We start from the raw sequence: 13763 nt of genomic DNA on the forward strand, positions 1-13763 counted from the left end.
TCACACTGTGGACCTTTGACCTGCTGGTGTGACATTGCCTCTCCTATCGGCTGCTATAATGATACTTAGATCTTTACATGAGCGTGTCTACAGAGCGAGTTTTCACCACCGCGTCTATCACGAATCAGCTGATCGCGGCTGCCGTTTATCAGTTTTACTCATCGGTGAACAGCACCAGAGTGTTCAAGCCAATCGCAGCCTTTTCTGTTGAGCATGTGACCAATCAGTTGTTTAATTTTATTTAGTTTTCTCTAGAATCCTGTGTGAACTGCAATCTCCATTTTAACCTAAAAATACAACTATAGTACAATCTCAAAAACGTACAAATAAAGAAAACGTTAGATGTTTAATCACTCTTTGGACCTTTGGGATCACTAGATTATGGCTTAATGAATTCATTTTCCGTGGAAAACCTCAAACGTACATTCTGTATTTTATTTTTGTTTGTCATTGTTAATTTTGTACTGACTTTTGATGTGCCTGTTGATGCAATCAGCATTACATAAAGCACTTTACTCAAAAAAAATAAAAAAAAAAAAAAAAAAAATATATATATATATATATATATATATATATATATATATATATATATATATATATATATATATATATATATCCCTCTTTTTTGTAGCTTGTACTATTTAAAACAATGTTTGATTTTGTTTTTTTGTTATATCCGTTTTTGTACTATAATTATGCTGAGTTTAATATATGGGGGGTTGTTCAAATCTCCAATCTAACATCTCCAGTAGTAAAAAGGATGCTTCCTCACAAACACCACTAATTATTCCTGCCAAATAAGCAGAGTGCCAAGCAGGTGATGATTTCTATCCCCCCAAAATATCCTGGTATTTCTGTGCGCGTGAGCGAGGAGGGGTGTTTGATGTTCCTGCTTCGCACATCAGCATTTATTTGCTTGACTGAAGGAGATGGTGATTATTGTAATAAGCCGGCCGCTGAGATGTTCTTCTGTGTCGAAGCAGGGCTTTAATTAGTCAGAGCAAAGTTTGGCAGTAATAAGCCACTCACGGGCCTATAGGGAACACACTTTCATGGTGTGTAAACAGCCGTCTGAGGCTTCTCATCCCCGTTCGTTTAATGCCTGTATTTGTTACAATGTGCTTTTATATAGCTATAAAGCACGCCGTGATTTCCAGAGAGAATAGCGAGAGGGTAAATGAGCGCAGGTTTTGGATGGTAATAAATCCTGAAAATCCTACAGTATATTCTGGGAGCCTGTTTGGGATGTGAAATTGTAGGCTGCCGAGGCACAGTCAGGCTACAGTTTTTAGTTACATCTGAAGCTTGCTTATAAGAGTACATTAAAAGTACATTAGGTTTGATTCTGAAACAAGCGTTAATAGCCGTTCACGACTCATTTTAACACTCATAATGTATTTCTGAGTGAACCAGGATGGTGGCGCAGGAATTGATTGGATTAAGGCTGAACGATATATCGTTTGAGCATCAATAATCGCAATGTGTGTTAGGGTTGGGCCGATAGATGATGCCATCGTCCATCGCCAATGGCCGACAAACTTCATGATTCTGAGCCGGCATTGCGATCCATTGCCCCGCTCCACATTTATATTGATATATAACTTATTATTTGCATGTCAACTTAATAGCAATAACGGTCTTTTCATGATCTGTGTTAAATTTTACATTTAGCTGCCGCTTGCACGGCTGACAGCATCGTGAGGATTAAATGAAGGATTATACAGTACATAAAATGCTTAAAATGTGTAGATTCAGTGGCAAACGCTGTTGCCTGCAAACCCCGTCCTACAGACTTTACAGTGAATGGCTTTAGTCATTTTTATAGCGGACTTGAAGCCCTTGGAAGTCTTTTATCCACTCTTGGAAAAGTGTAAATGGTGAATTAACATTCAGCACATGGTCACTAATAAGATGTGCCATTATTAGCAACTTTAGGTAAATCTGTCAGTGTTATTTTCATTCTCTCATCTTCAGCGATTCACATTTTCGCGGTTGTAGCTCCTGTCTTCTAAAGGCAGAAGGCATTGACTGAGTGATTGACAGCTGATATTAACCAATCATTCACGGTCAGTTCTAGAGCAGTGGGCCAATAAGAAGTGCACAAAGGCTGGGCAAGCATTGCGGGCTTTTTTACTACATAAATGTCTCCTAAATTTGCACACGCGGTGAGGATTTTGCAGTGAAAACAGTGACTATGTATGCACTCGCCCCAAATGCTTCTAAATATATTTTCAGGTCGCATTGACAAAATTTCGGGCGCATATGCGATCAAAACGGCTGAGCCCTAGCATCTTTACTTTTTATTATTTCCTCATGATAATAGTAATAAAATAAGGAAGTTATCATACATGAAAATACAAATTACAGTGAACTCCAAACGAACCCTCGTCTCCTCCACCTGGGTGGAAAAAGCTATTTAGAACGACACATATCACTGTGCCTATTCATGCCAGAGTCCCACGGAAAAAAGTGATTGACAGGTGGTAATTTGTGTGTAACTTTATGTATGGTTTGGTTATGGGTTGCATAGACCATGTGGGTCAGGTAGTGAAAACGGTAGACTATAATTAATAAATTTGTTATGAATTAATGATATTTAACCATAACCAAAATTGACTAAATACCTCCAAGACGAAGTAGAATTGACCATAATATAATTAAGTATAGTTAAATACATGAGACAGGTCTTGGTTCGCATTCAAACAATGTCTGCTGCAGTTTGAATGAAAAAAATTGCATCAAATGAAAACCAAAAACAAGAGGAAGGCTTTTATGCAAAAATGTAAACAATGCTGCGTCAAAAAACTAAATAGAAGTCGATGTTGAGGTCTTCATATTTTATTTTCAGCAATCAGGGTAATCATTTTCTTATATTTGTTTAGAAAACATTGAATACTTCCAAGACGATGTATAATTAGCCATGATATAACAAGACCTCTGTCGAACCTCTGTCTGAGAAACACTTTGATCAATTATATTACAAAATTGTTTGCTATTTTTCATTTTGTAATTGTTTTCCTGTTTGGAGTAGAAATGTGTATATTCAATACAAAGTATGAAGCTGATCAGTCATTTGAACTGAACAGTTTGCGGCATTCTTTTAACTAGGTGTGCCTGGAAAGGGTGAGTGTGTCGCACCACATACCCATCACTCCCAACATGCGCACGAAAGATAGCTGCGTGCCTCCAATGGATAACTTTGCTCGCTAAAAACTACCAGGAACAGCCCTTATTTAATAGCCTCAGTTAATCCAGTGTGCATGCATATAAGCCTCGGTGTACAAGTTCGGAACTTGAAACTAGCAGTTGGCGTAACTTTGTTTAGTTGCAGCATTTGTTTTTCAAGCAGGAACACTGTTAAGAAGCCTTTACGATTGATTAACCATGACGAATTAAAGCAGTGAAATCGATTAATCGTTGCATCCCTAATCCACTGAAATATTTTCTCAAAATTGAAAAATCTTGTTAATTTGATGGATGGGGCAAAATATACTAAGCCACACCCCCTTAAACGTTAATTTGCTGTAATTAGGAGGATGAGCGTAAAAATAACAATACAATTAAACAATCAAAAATAGGACATTTGCGGTTTAAACTATTTATTTAAAATGAGCTGAAACAGCACAATTCTTACGTTTTTTAGACAACTTAATAGTTTTATGTTTAATCCACTTAAATTTGTAAAAACTACTAAGTTAACTTAATTCCTTTATGTTGTCTCAACACGAATTGAGGCAGTAGAGCTGCTCAATTATGTCTTGGTCAAAATTGTAATCACGATTATTTTAAATGACTGTAAGCGATCCAAACGTTGACTAAAGTGAATAAGGACTAAATGTGTTGTTATTGTTTTTTTGTTTTGTTTTTTTGTTTTTTTTTGGGGGGGGGGGGGGGGGGGGGGGGGTGGGTGATGGGGTCCAAATTAGCCAAACTAGAAGTGTGAACATGCACCTGAAAAATAAAATGTTTTTCCAGCCTAAAATAAATTGTGGCATGCATGTTTGTGCATCAGATTACAGGCGACATCTGAGCATTTGGCAGAGGAAGAAGTCAAACTGAAGAAGCTGATAGACGGCACTTCTGCTCAATCTGGCACAGACGCGCAAACACACCATAAGGTGAGATTCAATGACTGACTGCATGATCAGCTCAACACACACGTCTGCTCATGTCAGCTTATTTATCAGGCGTCGCCACAGCGGAATGAACTACCAACACACTCATACACTATAGCCAGTTTTCGTTTACCCAATTTACCTATACTGCATGTCTTTAGACTTTCTTTTAGAGAGATTTCTCTTTTAGAGAGATTTATTATGTTGCAAATGATTTAACTTTTCAGATGCTTTCCTTAAAGAAACCTGGAAAGAATGCATCAGCTTTTCTTAAGAATCATTTGACATTGAAATCTGGAGTGATTATACTAACATCTTACATTTATTATCACTGAAGTTAATTATTTTTTACAATATTTAACAACAGGACATTTGTCTTCATTTGAAAAGAACATTTTACAATATTAGTTTTAATTACATTTTAAATCAAATAAATGCAGTCTTGGTGAACAGAAGAGACTCAAAAACCAAAAACCTTTAAAAAGAAAATCTTAGAGCCAGAACTTTTGAAGATAACAAACACATCAGGCACCTTAATGTCAAAACGAATAAGTTTGTGAATGACCCTTATTATATAAGGTGAACAAAACTTTTATTTTTTAAATACGACATCAAACATGTTTGATGTTTGACAGTAGTTTTATGACATTGATATCAAAAACATGTGAAAAATACAATCGATTTAATGTCAAAACCTTGATGTCCATTTGACATTTTGATGCTCTTTTAACCATCAAAATAACAAAACTAAATGTATTATAATATAAGAATTATTTTATTTATTTAAAAGCTTGAATTCCAAATTGACATTGGATACAATGTCCCTACATGCATGGAAACTACTTTGGTCAAAATGACATCAAACTGACATCTAACACCGCTGTCAAAAATGTATTACAGGAAAGTAAACCTGTAATCCTTTTTCACTCGTTTTTTTATACCAATGTTATGTCGTTTTGACCAAGGTAGCTAATTGACATCAACTCAATTACTATTTTTTGACATGTTTTGTGACTTTTTATTGACATCAAGGTGCTCGCTGGGAGGTTTGCGAGTGACTCTTATTATAAATAGTGAACAAAACTACTATTTTTTTGAATGCAACATCAAACATTTTGTCAGCATTTTTATTCGCAGTTCACTCTATAATAAACATCTCTGAAATCATTATCAACTACTTATAAGCAGCAAAAATGGAATGTTGTATTTTATGCTCATTACCATCGCAACAAACAGCCTTGTATGGAGGTCATCTAATCCAAAAGCAAACGTTTTATTTTGACTTGAAAAATACACCGCACGACTGCTAAATCTTGACTCCTGTAAGATGTTGACTTCTTCCCATTCATATTGCTTTAAAATCCTCCACTGATCTTCTTAAAATAGCCTCCTTTTTTGCTATATTTAGGAGTGAACTGTTAATACGCTTGTTTTAATGAAGTTCTATATTTCTGAGAGCTCAAATATGGTTTATAATCATGAAGAAAAATAAATTCATTAGAAGAGCAGTATGAATGTTAAGTTTTTGAGTTTGGCATTAATTAAACACCGTCTGCATTGAATAGTGAATATGAATAATACAGTGTTGGCTTGACTCCACCTTGTGGCCGCTGAAGCTGATGTTTCTGTCTGTTAGTCAATAAATCTTGAAATAACCTTCAATTTGTTTTTAAACTGAAAATAAAAGATATTATAAAAAGACTTATAAAAGATTAAAAAAAACTCTAATTACCTAATTAGAGTGAAAAATATTAGCGGTTATTAATGAGCAAATGGACGAGCTTCACATGAATTAGATGACTGATAATATTTACAAAAATAGTGGAATGCTTTTATGCTTTTTTTATGCTTTTAGTTATAAAACAATATAAAAATTACACAAATATGTCTTGGCTAAATTGTACAATCAAATTAAAATGTTTCATATTACAGGTCATTGATATTTTAAATGGTTCCTATTAACTACAGTAGCTACTCAGATTTGGCTATATTTTAAATCAGTTAATAATCATAAATTATCACGTTTTGTTACTTTACATTTAGTGGCTTTAACTATACTGTAACATTTACCATAATCCTCAATAGAAACAGAAATGCAGGCTACAATATAAACACTATACTAGGGCTGCACGATATATCGTTTCAGCATCGAAATCGCGATGTGCGCATCCGCGATAGTCACATCGCAGGAGGGTGCAATGCAAAAAAAAAATAAATAAATAAATAAATTATATATATATTATGGGTGGAGCCGAACCGAAATACGGTATTCGGAAAAGCAGGAATAGCGTGTTTTTACAAATACTTATTTCAAACAATACTTGATAAATTATTTGTATTTGGGAACAAGAAAAACATTATATCAAAAAGCTGCGTTTCCTCATGAGACCGCACTGCATGCCCGCGTGAGTGAGTGAGTTAGTGAGTGAGACGTTCAGGAGTCGGTGGGCGGGGTGGGGCCGGGGTAAGGAGACTGAGCAGGCTGCTTCTCTATACAGCAACAGAGAAGGCTTGGCAGAGCGAAAAATACTTTTCTGCATTACTATTTTTGTTTATTTTATCATACTAAAATAACACGTGACAGAAGTTCACTCAAAAGTGAAAGTTCTTTCTGTTATTAATTACTAACACTCCCGTCATTCCTACTACTTTCAGAACATACATTTTGATATTTTACTATATGAAAATGCAATGCAGTTGTGAAAATTGAGAAATTAAAGCAATACAGAGATCTGGTCCCCGCGTCAGGTCAGGGTGCACCTGTAACCTTAAAAACGCAGACGCGGCGGAGGCGCACTAAACTCACACGGGAAAGAACTGGGCATTCAATTCATGTTTTAGTGAAATAATTCTTTAAATACAGCTCTTTTGATCTCTAAAGGGGAAAAAAGCAAAAGAAATTTGTCGTTAAATTAATTTTAGCAAAGACGCAACTGCCTGTCATTTTCACATTCGTTTTTCAGTTAGGGATTTGGTCTATTAGAGTAACCTAATAAAATTGTTTTGTTGAACACTGTAGTCTACACAATAATCGATATTATAATTTATTATATACATTAGCTATTATTAAAACTAAACTATACAATTGATAAAACAAAACCCTTTTTAATGTTTGCTTTCATTTTGACACCGCTTACAGTTGTAATAAGAAACATCACATTATGCAGAAGCATGCAGTCTCAAGTTAAAAACACCTTTTGAGTTTAAAGATGATCGGCCAGCCAAGTCAAGTTTACAGTGTCATAAATGAAATGGGTAGCATGAGTAAAGGGGATTTGCCCAGCACACAACCTAATGCGCTGCAGGTAGGCTGAATGATAATCTTTAAAAATATATAGGCTATGCAATACAAAACTTTAAACATTTAATTATTTTTAATGAAAAGAAAAGAAATCAGGAGAGTAAAATATAATTTAAACCACTGGTCTGGCGCTGATACTTTATTGTTTGTATCCAGAAGAAGGGGAAAAAAGCAGATGAAAACCTGGCTGAGGAGACGGCGATAACATATCAGTTCTTCAGCAAAGATCACGACATCATTGTGATGCGTTTATCATACAACGCAGTTCGTGTTTATAATCATTAATATTAACTAGTATTAATTCTCTCTCTAGACTTAGTTTTCGGGCTTGTTCTTGTCGGAGCAATATAGCCTCGGCTTATTGCACGTACGAATCCGATTGTGAAGAATGATTAAGCGCTTGCATTTTTTATTGCATCCTTTTCGCAAGTTATTCATTTGTTTTGTTTTTTAAGTGGTGCGAACATTATTTACTGGCAAACATGTTCCTCGATCTCGTACATCAACAAATAATGTAGCCTACTTAAGTTAATTTACCTTTTGTGTAAAAATTAAGGAATAACCGAATTTAATATTAATAAATAAAACATCCGTATAAACGTACATGTTTATTTTTTAACTTTCGTTAATAAAACAACACAAAACTGTTTATAAATATTGTAGTTAAATATTAAATTACTTTAACTGCTTGAAACTGTATAATAATAACAATTAAACGTTTATATATAACATTTTTAAGAACTTAACAAATAGTCTAAATGGCACTTTACTAATCAGTGTAATAATAATATAAATATTAATAATTATAAGTAAAAAGAAAATATTAACCTAGTAACAATATAAGTCAGATGTTTAAAAAAACAGCGTAGTTTCTCTCCACCTTTTGTAGTCATATTTTAAATTATTTGCCAGAAAAACTAACATGTTGACTTTGTCCGGTTTAAGTGAAGAATGGAGTTATAATGTTTCCAGCAATACACTGTCAGACGGTGTGCTTGTAGCGAAAATGCACAGACAGGCTACTTTTTCACAACCATGCGAGAGAGGACTTCTCCTTCTGTTCCGCCGCCCGCATTTCTCGCAACGCAGGTTTCTCTACTCTGCAGAGCGGCGCGTTCTTAGTTACCAAATAGCCTATGCTCAATTTCTCGTCAATGTCTTCCATTTATCACTTTCTCTTTTGTATCTGGCCATTTTTGCAAATGCCTCTGCCATGCCTGGCTGAGCTGGGCTTCTGCGTTTAGAAGACAGGAGTTGATTAAGCCTACATGGCTTTTTTTCCCTCGCCGTCAATCGCCACTATCTTGCATGGTTCGGGACCCGTGGATCTGCGTATCGATGGATTTGCTCCTCAGTGTTTGGACTCTCAGCACTCAGCAGTGAATATTAAAACACACTTTACTTAAAACCCCCATACAAAAAGCTTAATCCAAATTGATTCGTTCACCTTTCTTGGCACGAATCCAAAATGTTCCCAGATGTAAGAGTTCGTTTTCTAACAAGATTCATGGTTGAACTTGAACTTGCTGAATCGCGCCTAATGTTATATTCTAACAGATATGTAATACTTGGCAACATAACAGTAATTTGTGTTTTAAAGTGCGTGACTTCATGTACTACGGCCGGTGGCAATGGACAACCGAGGTGGCAATGACCACCGCGGTCACAGCCCTAGTTTTAAGTAAATATATATATATATATATATATATATATATATATATATATATATATATATATATATATATATATATATATATATAATATCGCAATATATATCGCAGGGGAAAAAAATATCGCAATGTCAATTTTTTCCAATATCGTGCAGCCCTACACTATACAGTAAGAACATTTATGTAGGCTTATATCCTATAAAGACACATAATATGAAATGGGACCATTTTAATGTTATGCTTTAGCTTTAACACTTTGGATTAATGCACTGCAGCTTTGAAAATAGTTTATGGCTTTTCTATTGACCTTATTTTTTATGTACTCATTCACTTCTATTGATTTTTAGCTGTTAATAATGCTTGTTAGTACATTTATGTTAGCTAATAACCTACTATATAAACACACCTAATTAGAAATGGGACCATTTTAGTGTTATGCTTTAGAAACTATAGCAATTTGGATTAATACACGCACTGTAGCTTTTAAAATAGTTTATGACACTTTTATTGACCTTATTTTTACGTACTCATTCACTTCTGTTGTTTGTTAGATGTTAATAACAGCTTGTTAAGCTACTTGATGGTGTGTATTGATATTGTCTTATTACACTTTTTGAAATAAAGGTACAAAAGCTGTCACTGGGGTGGTGCATTTTCAAAATATATACTTACCTTTCAGGGTTGTCACAATACTGGAATTCGGTAACATTCAATACTGAAATTTTAAAAACGTCCATTTCCCCACTAACATTTGAGCGATATTGAGCACAATTCTTAAAAACAGCTGATTTGTCATTGTGTTCACTTGCTCAACAGAAAGAACTCTGATTGGCTGTGAAGGTCACCAAACTCACCACTGTTTACTCAGTGTAACCACATGGACACTGATTGTTTTAAAGTCACACCAATCAGCTGGTTTGTCTATGAGCTGACATACGAGCAACCCACTGATGAATCATGGCTTTAAAGCACACCTTTGTTCCTGTATCTGTGGTTACACTCAGTAAACATTGATGACCTTCGACCAATCACAGTCATTTCTGTTGAGCATGTGAACACAATGGCAAATCAGCGGTGTTTAAGAACAAGTCTAAATGTTAACGGAAATGGACCTTTTTAAAATTTCAGTATCGATTAATACCGAATTCCAGTATCCTGACAACACTAGAACCTTGAAGGTCCACATTTGTATCTTCAAGGAACATATTACCTAAAGAGTACAAAAGTGTACCTTGTGGTACCTTTAAGGCATGGGTCTCAAACTGGATTCCTGGAGGGCCGCAGCTCTGAACAGTTTAGCTCCAACCCTTATCAAACATCACTGATCAAACTAATCAATTCAATTCAATTCAGCTTTATTTGTATAGCGCTTTTACAATGTAGATTGTGTCAAAGCAGCTTCACATAAATGGTCATAGTAACTGGAACAGTGTGGTTCAGTAACTGGAACAGTGTGGTTCAGGTTTTAGTGTTTAAGTTCAGTTCAGTTCAGTTTAGCTCAGTTCAGTGTGATTTAATCATTACTGAGAGTTCAAACACTGAAGAGCCAATTCATCGATGCGTAGCGTAATCAAGGTGTTCAAGACTACTAGAGACTATTAAGCAGGTGTGAGTTGGAGGTGGTAGGACCTTAAATCTGCAGCCCTCCAGGAATTGAGCTCGAGATCATTGCTTTAAGGTATCAGTGTGGACCTTTTATGGATGAAAGCTTTTGTACCTTTATTTTTAAGAGTGTAATAATACAATATCAATTTGCACCATCAAGTAGCATAACAAGCTGCGATTACAGTCTAAAATTAATAGAAGTGAATGAATATGTAAAAATAAAGGTCAATAAATGCCATAAACTATTTTCAATGTCATGAAGACAATTGGTTGTAGAGCAAGTAGTTTGACAGTTTTCTGCCATTTATTATTCCTAGTCAACTGAATCTAAATTTCTAAAACAAAATCCCAAAAACGAGCGCACTTCACCATTGCAGGATGAAAGTCAATATATCACACTGGAACTCTGCAGTATTACTTGAGAAGGCTGAAAAATTGTAGCACGTGGTAATGAAGTCGAGTAGGAAACTTCTCTAGTGTTGAGCTGTTCCACCATAAATGATCCATGACTGGGATGAAATATTAACCAGCAGAATGAGGCGCTTTAACAGCTAAAGAGTGTGACGTGTGCTCTTTAACGACCACGGTTGACCTTTTCTCTCTGTTTGACCAATAGGAGGAGCCGCTGCTGGAGTGTGTGGAAACAGGTGAGTGTGTGCGTGTTCTCTGAGCCGAACGCCATCTGTGTGTCTGATTCACTTACACTGCTGTCCATCTCATTAATATGCAATAGAATACTGCTGTTATTTTATGTTGAATTAAATCCTTGTTAGCTTGTTTGCAGTAAGGTTCAATTTGATAACATTAGCTATCATGAACTGTTAGCAATACGTATTGATCTAGAGTATAGTGTTGTTTTAATTTAAGAAGTTATGAAATAAACTTTAGGTAATCAGCCAACAGGAATTAACAATGATCGATTTAATATGAAAATAATACTTGGATATTTGTCATTTTTATGCTTGGAGGCACCAAACTTATTTACAAATATTGTAAATAATTATTCTTTATTTAAAATAAAATGGTCACATTTTAATATTAGTTAATTATAGTTAATGTATTTGCTAAGATCAACTAGAATAAACAATACAAGCATGGCATTTAATAATCATAGTTCAACATTATTAAAATCCAAAGTTGTGCTTGTTAACATTAATGCACTGTGAGTTGATAAAAATGAATAATGTTTATTATTAAAGATGAATACTGTAATTAATGTATTGTTATGTTTTTGTTTGTAAATGCATTCATTAACCTTATTGTAAAGTGTTATCAAAATATATTTATATTACAATATTTTCTAAAGGATCATACTGAAAAATCAGCTTTACTGTTATATGTTACATTTTAAAACGTTTTTAAAATAGGCATTTTGAACTATAAGAGTACTTAATCGTAATGCTGTTTTGATGTATTAATGTAATAGTAGTACTGTTTTACAGCACATTGAAAACATGAAAAAAATATATATGCAGACCTTACACTTAAAAAATAAATAACAATTAGCTAATTCAACCTGAGGGTAAAGTCTATCTTAGGCTTAATTAAAGAATAATTTAACCAATAGACCATAAGAGGGTTTTTAAAAGACAATACCATTCATAATATCAAAATAATCTGGCCAATACTTTATTTTAAGGTCACAATTCATGCTCTTAAACCAATAACTAAGACTATTGGCTCAATAAACTACTAATCAGCTGCATGTTAATAGATTGTAAGGCAGTGGTTGGGTTTAGGTTTGTTTAGGGATGTAGAATAAGATCATACCTTATAACTACAGCCAAAATCTGGGAACATTTTTTACTTTTTTTTTTTTTTTTTATTCTGCAGATTTATGTGGAATGATCTTTGGAAGTATCGTAACTTAAAAACGTAATTTAATAAATTGAAAAAAATATTACCTTTTTAACTTTTAATGTTTACAATGCAAATCCAATTAGATGCATTTATTTGGTAAACAAAGCAAGTCTCACCTATAATAGATCCACTAAAAGACAGAATATATTTCTTTACAAATCGTATTGTAAATAAATCATATTTTCATATTTTTCATTAATATTACTGAAATTTATTTAAAAACTGAATAAATATAAATTTACAGTAAATAAATAGACTCAATGATGGGCTAATAATCTGCAAATTTCTCCGCATGCAGATTCCATGTGGGCCTACATATAGCTCCTAATAAACAGTTAATATTGCAATAATAAGATAATAAGTAAGTAGTAAATGGCGTGAAATGTGACTTTATAGAAAGCGTTTTCAATCATTTTTGTTTCTGATCACACAGCAGTTGCTGAGACGACTTCTAATGGACCCATTGTGGAGAACGGAAAAGAGGAAAAGCAAGGTATAAAATATCCAGTTATGCATATATATTCTCTTTTCTTAGACAGCTGGTAGAGTGCCATCTGAAAAACCCAAAATGATATTGTTTTCAATGAGAGTTAGCAACTCTCAATACTAGATTATCATCTGTTCAATTATATTTGTTTTAAACTGTTGTTGACAGTAGATCTTTAACCTTTCTGTGGCTTAAATGACTTTCGAGAGCTATAACCAGGGCTGCCAACTCTCAATAGTATTCTCACGCCAAAAATCCACTTTCTCATGCATACCACTCCCCCCCCCCCACCCACCCACCTGCTTGCTTACGATCACCTCGCCACCAACACCCATTTGAAGAGGCGTTTGAAATGCAGAGCACAAGGGCTGTTGACAATTCTGGAGGACATTAATAATATAATAACACAAAGACTGAATTGGTTAAAGGAGTTTTAGAATGACCAAAACAACATTTCTGATGTTTTAAAATGTAGTCAGCCTGCTGGTTTATCTATCCACACACATTTTTATCATCACATGACCTTTTTTAAGGCACATACTGGAATTTGTTCGGTAAAACTGTTTTCATCATAGTTTAGACGCATTTTTCTTATCGAATAAAAAGTTTATCCTGCTCAGTTATGCGCATACATTCTTTATGTGAATTTTTCTACATGTATGTGCATATTGGCGTTATATCCAAATATAATGAATATCCAAAATGGAAACAATGATGGAATTTTG

The 13763-nt window shown here is 34.4% G+C and overlaps 1 protein-coding gene across 2 annotated transcripts in view; it reads left to right on the forward strand.

Annotated features, from left to right (window-relative positions):
* The window catches only part of palm3 (paralemmin 3), an 86902-nt gene that overhangs the window by 67853 nt on the left and 5286 nt on the right, over positions 1-13763 (forward strand). The window contains 3 exon segments of one of the 2 annotated variants that reach the window (NM_001080085.2): positions 4013-4118; positions 11308-11338; positions 12985-13044. In NM_001080085.2, coding sequence (NP_001073554.2) covers positions 4013-4118; positions 11308-11338; positions 12985-13044 — 197 coding nt within the window. 2 annotated transcript variants of the gene reach the window in all.

The sequence above is a fragment of the Danio rerio genome, chromosome 6 (assembly GCF_052040795.2).
Source record: "Danio rerio strain M-AB ecotype USA chromosome 6, GRCz13ab, whole genome shotgun sequence".
In the NCBI taxonomy this organism is placed as follows: Eukaryota; Metazoa; Chordata; class Actinopteri; order Cypriniformes; family Danionidae; genus Danio; species Danio rerio.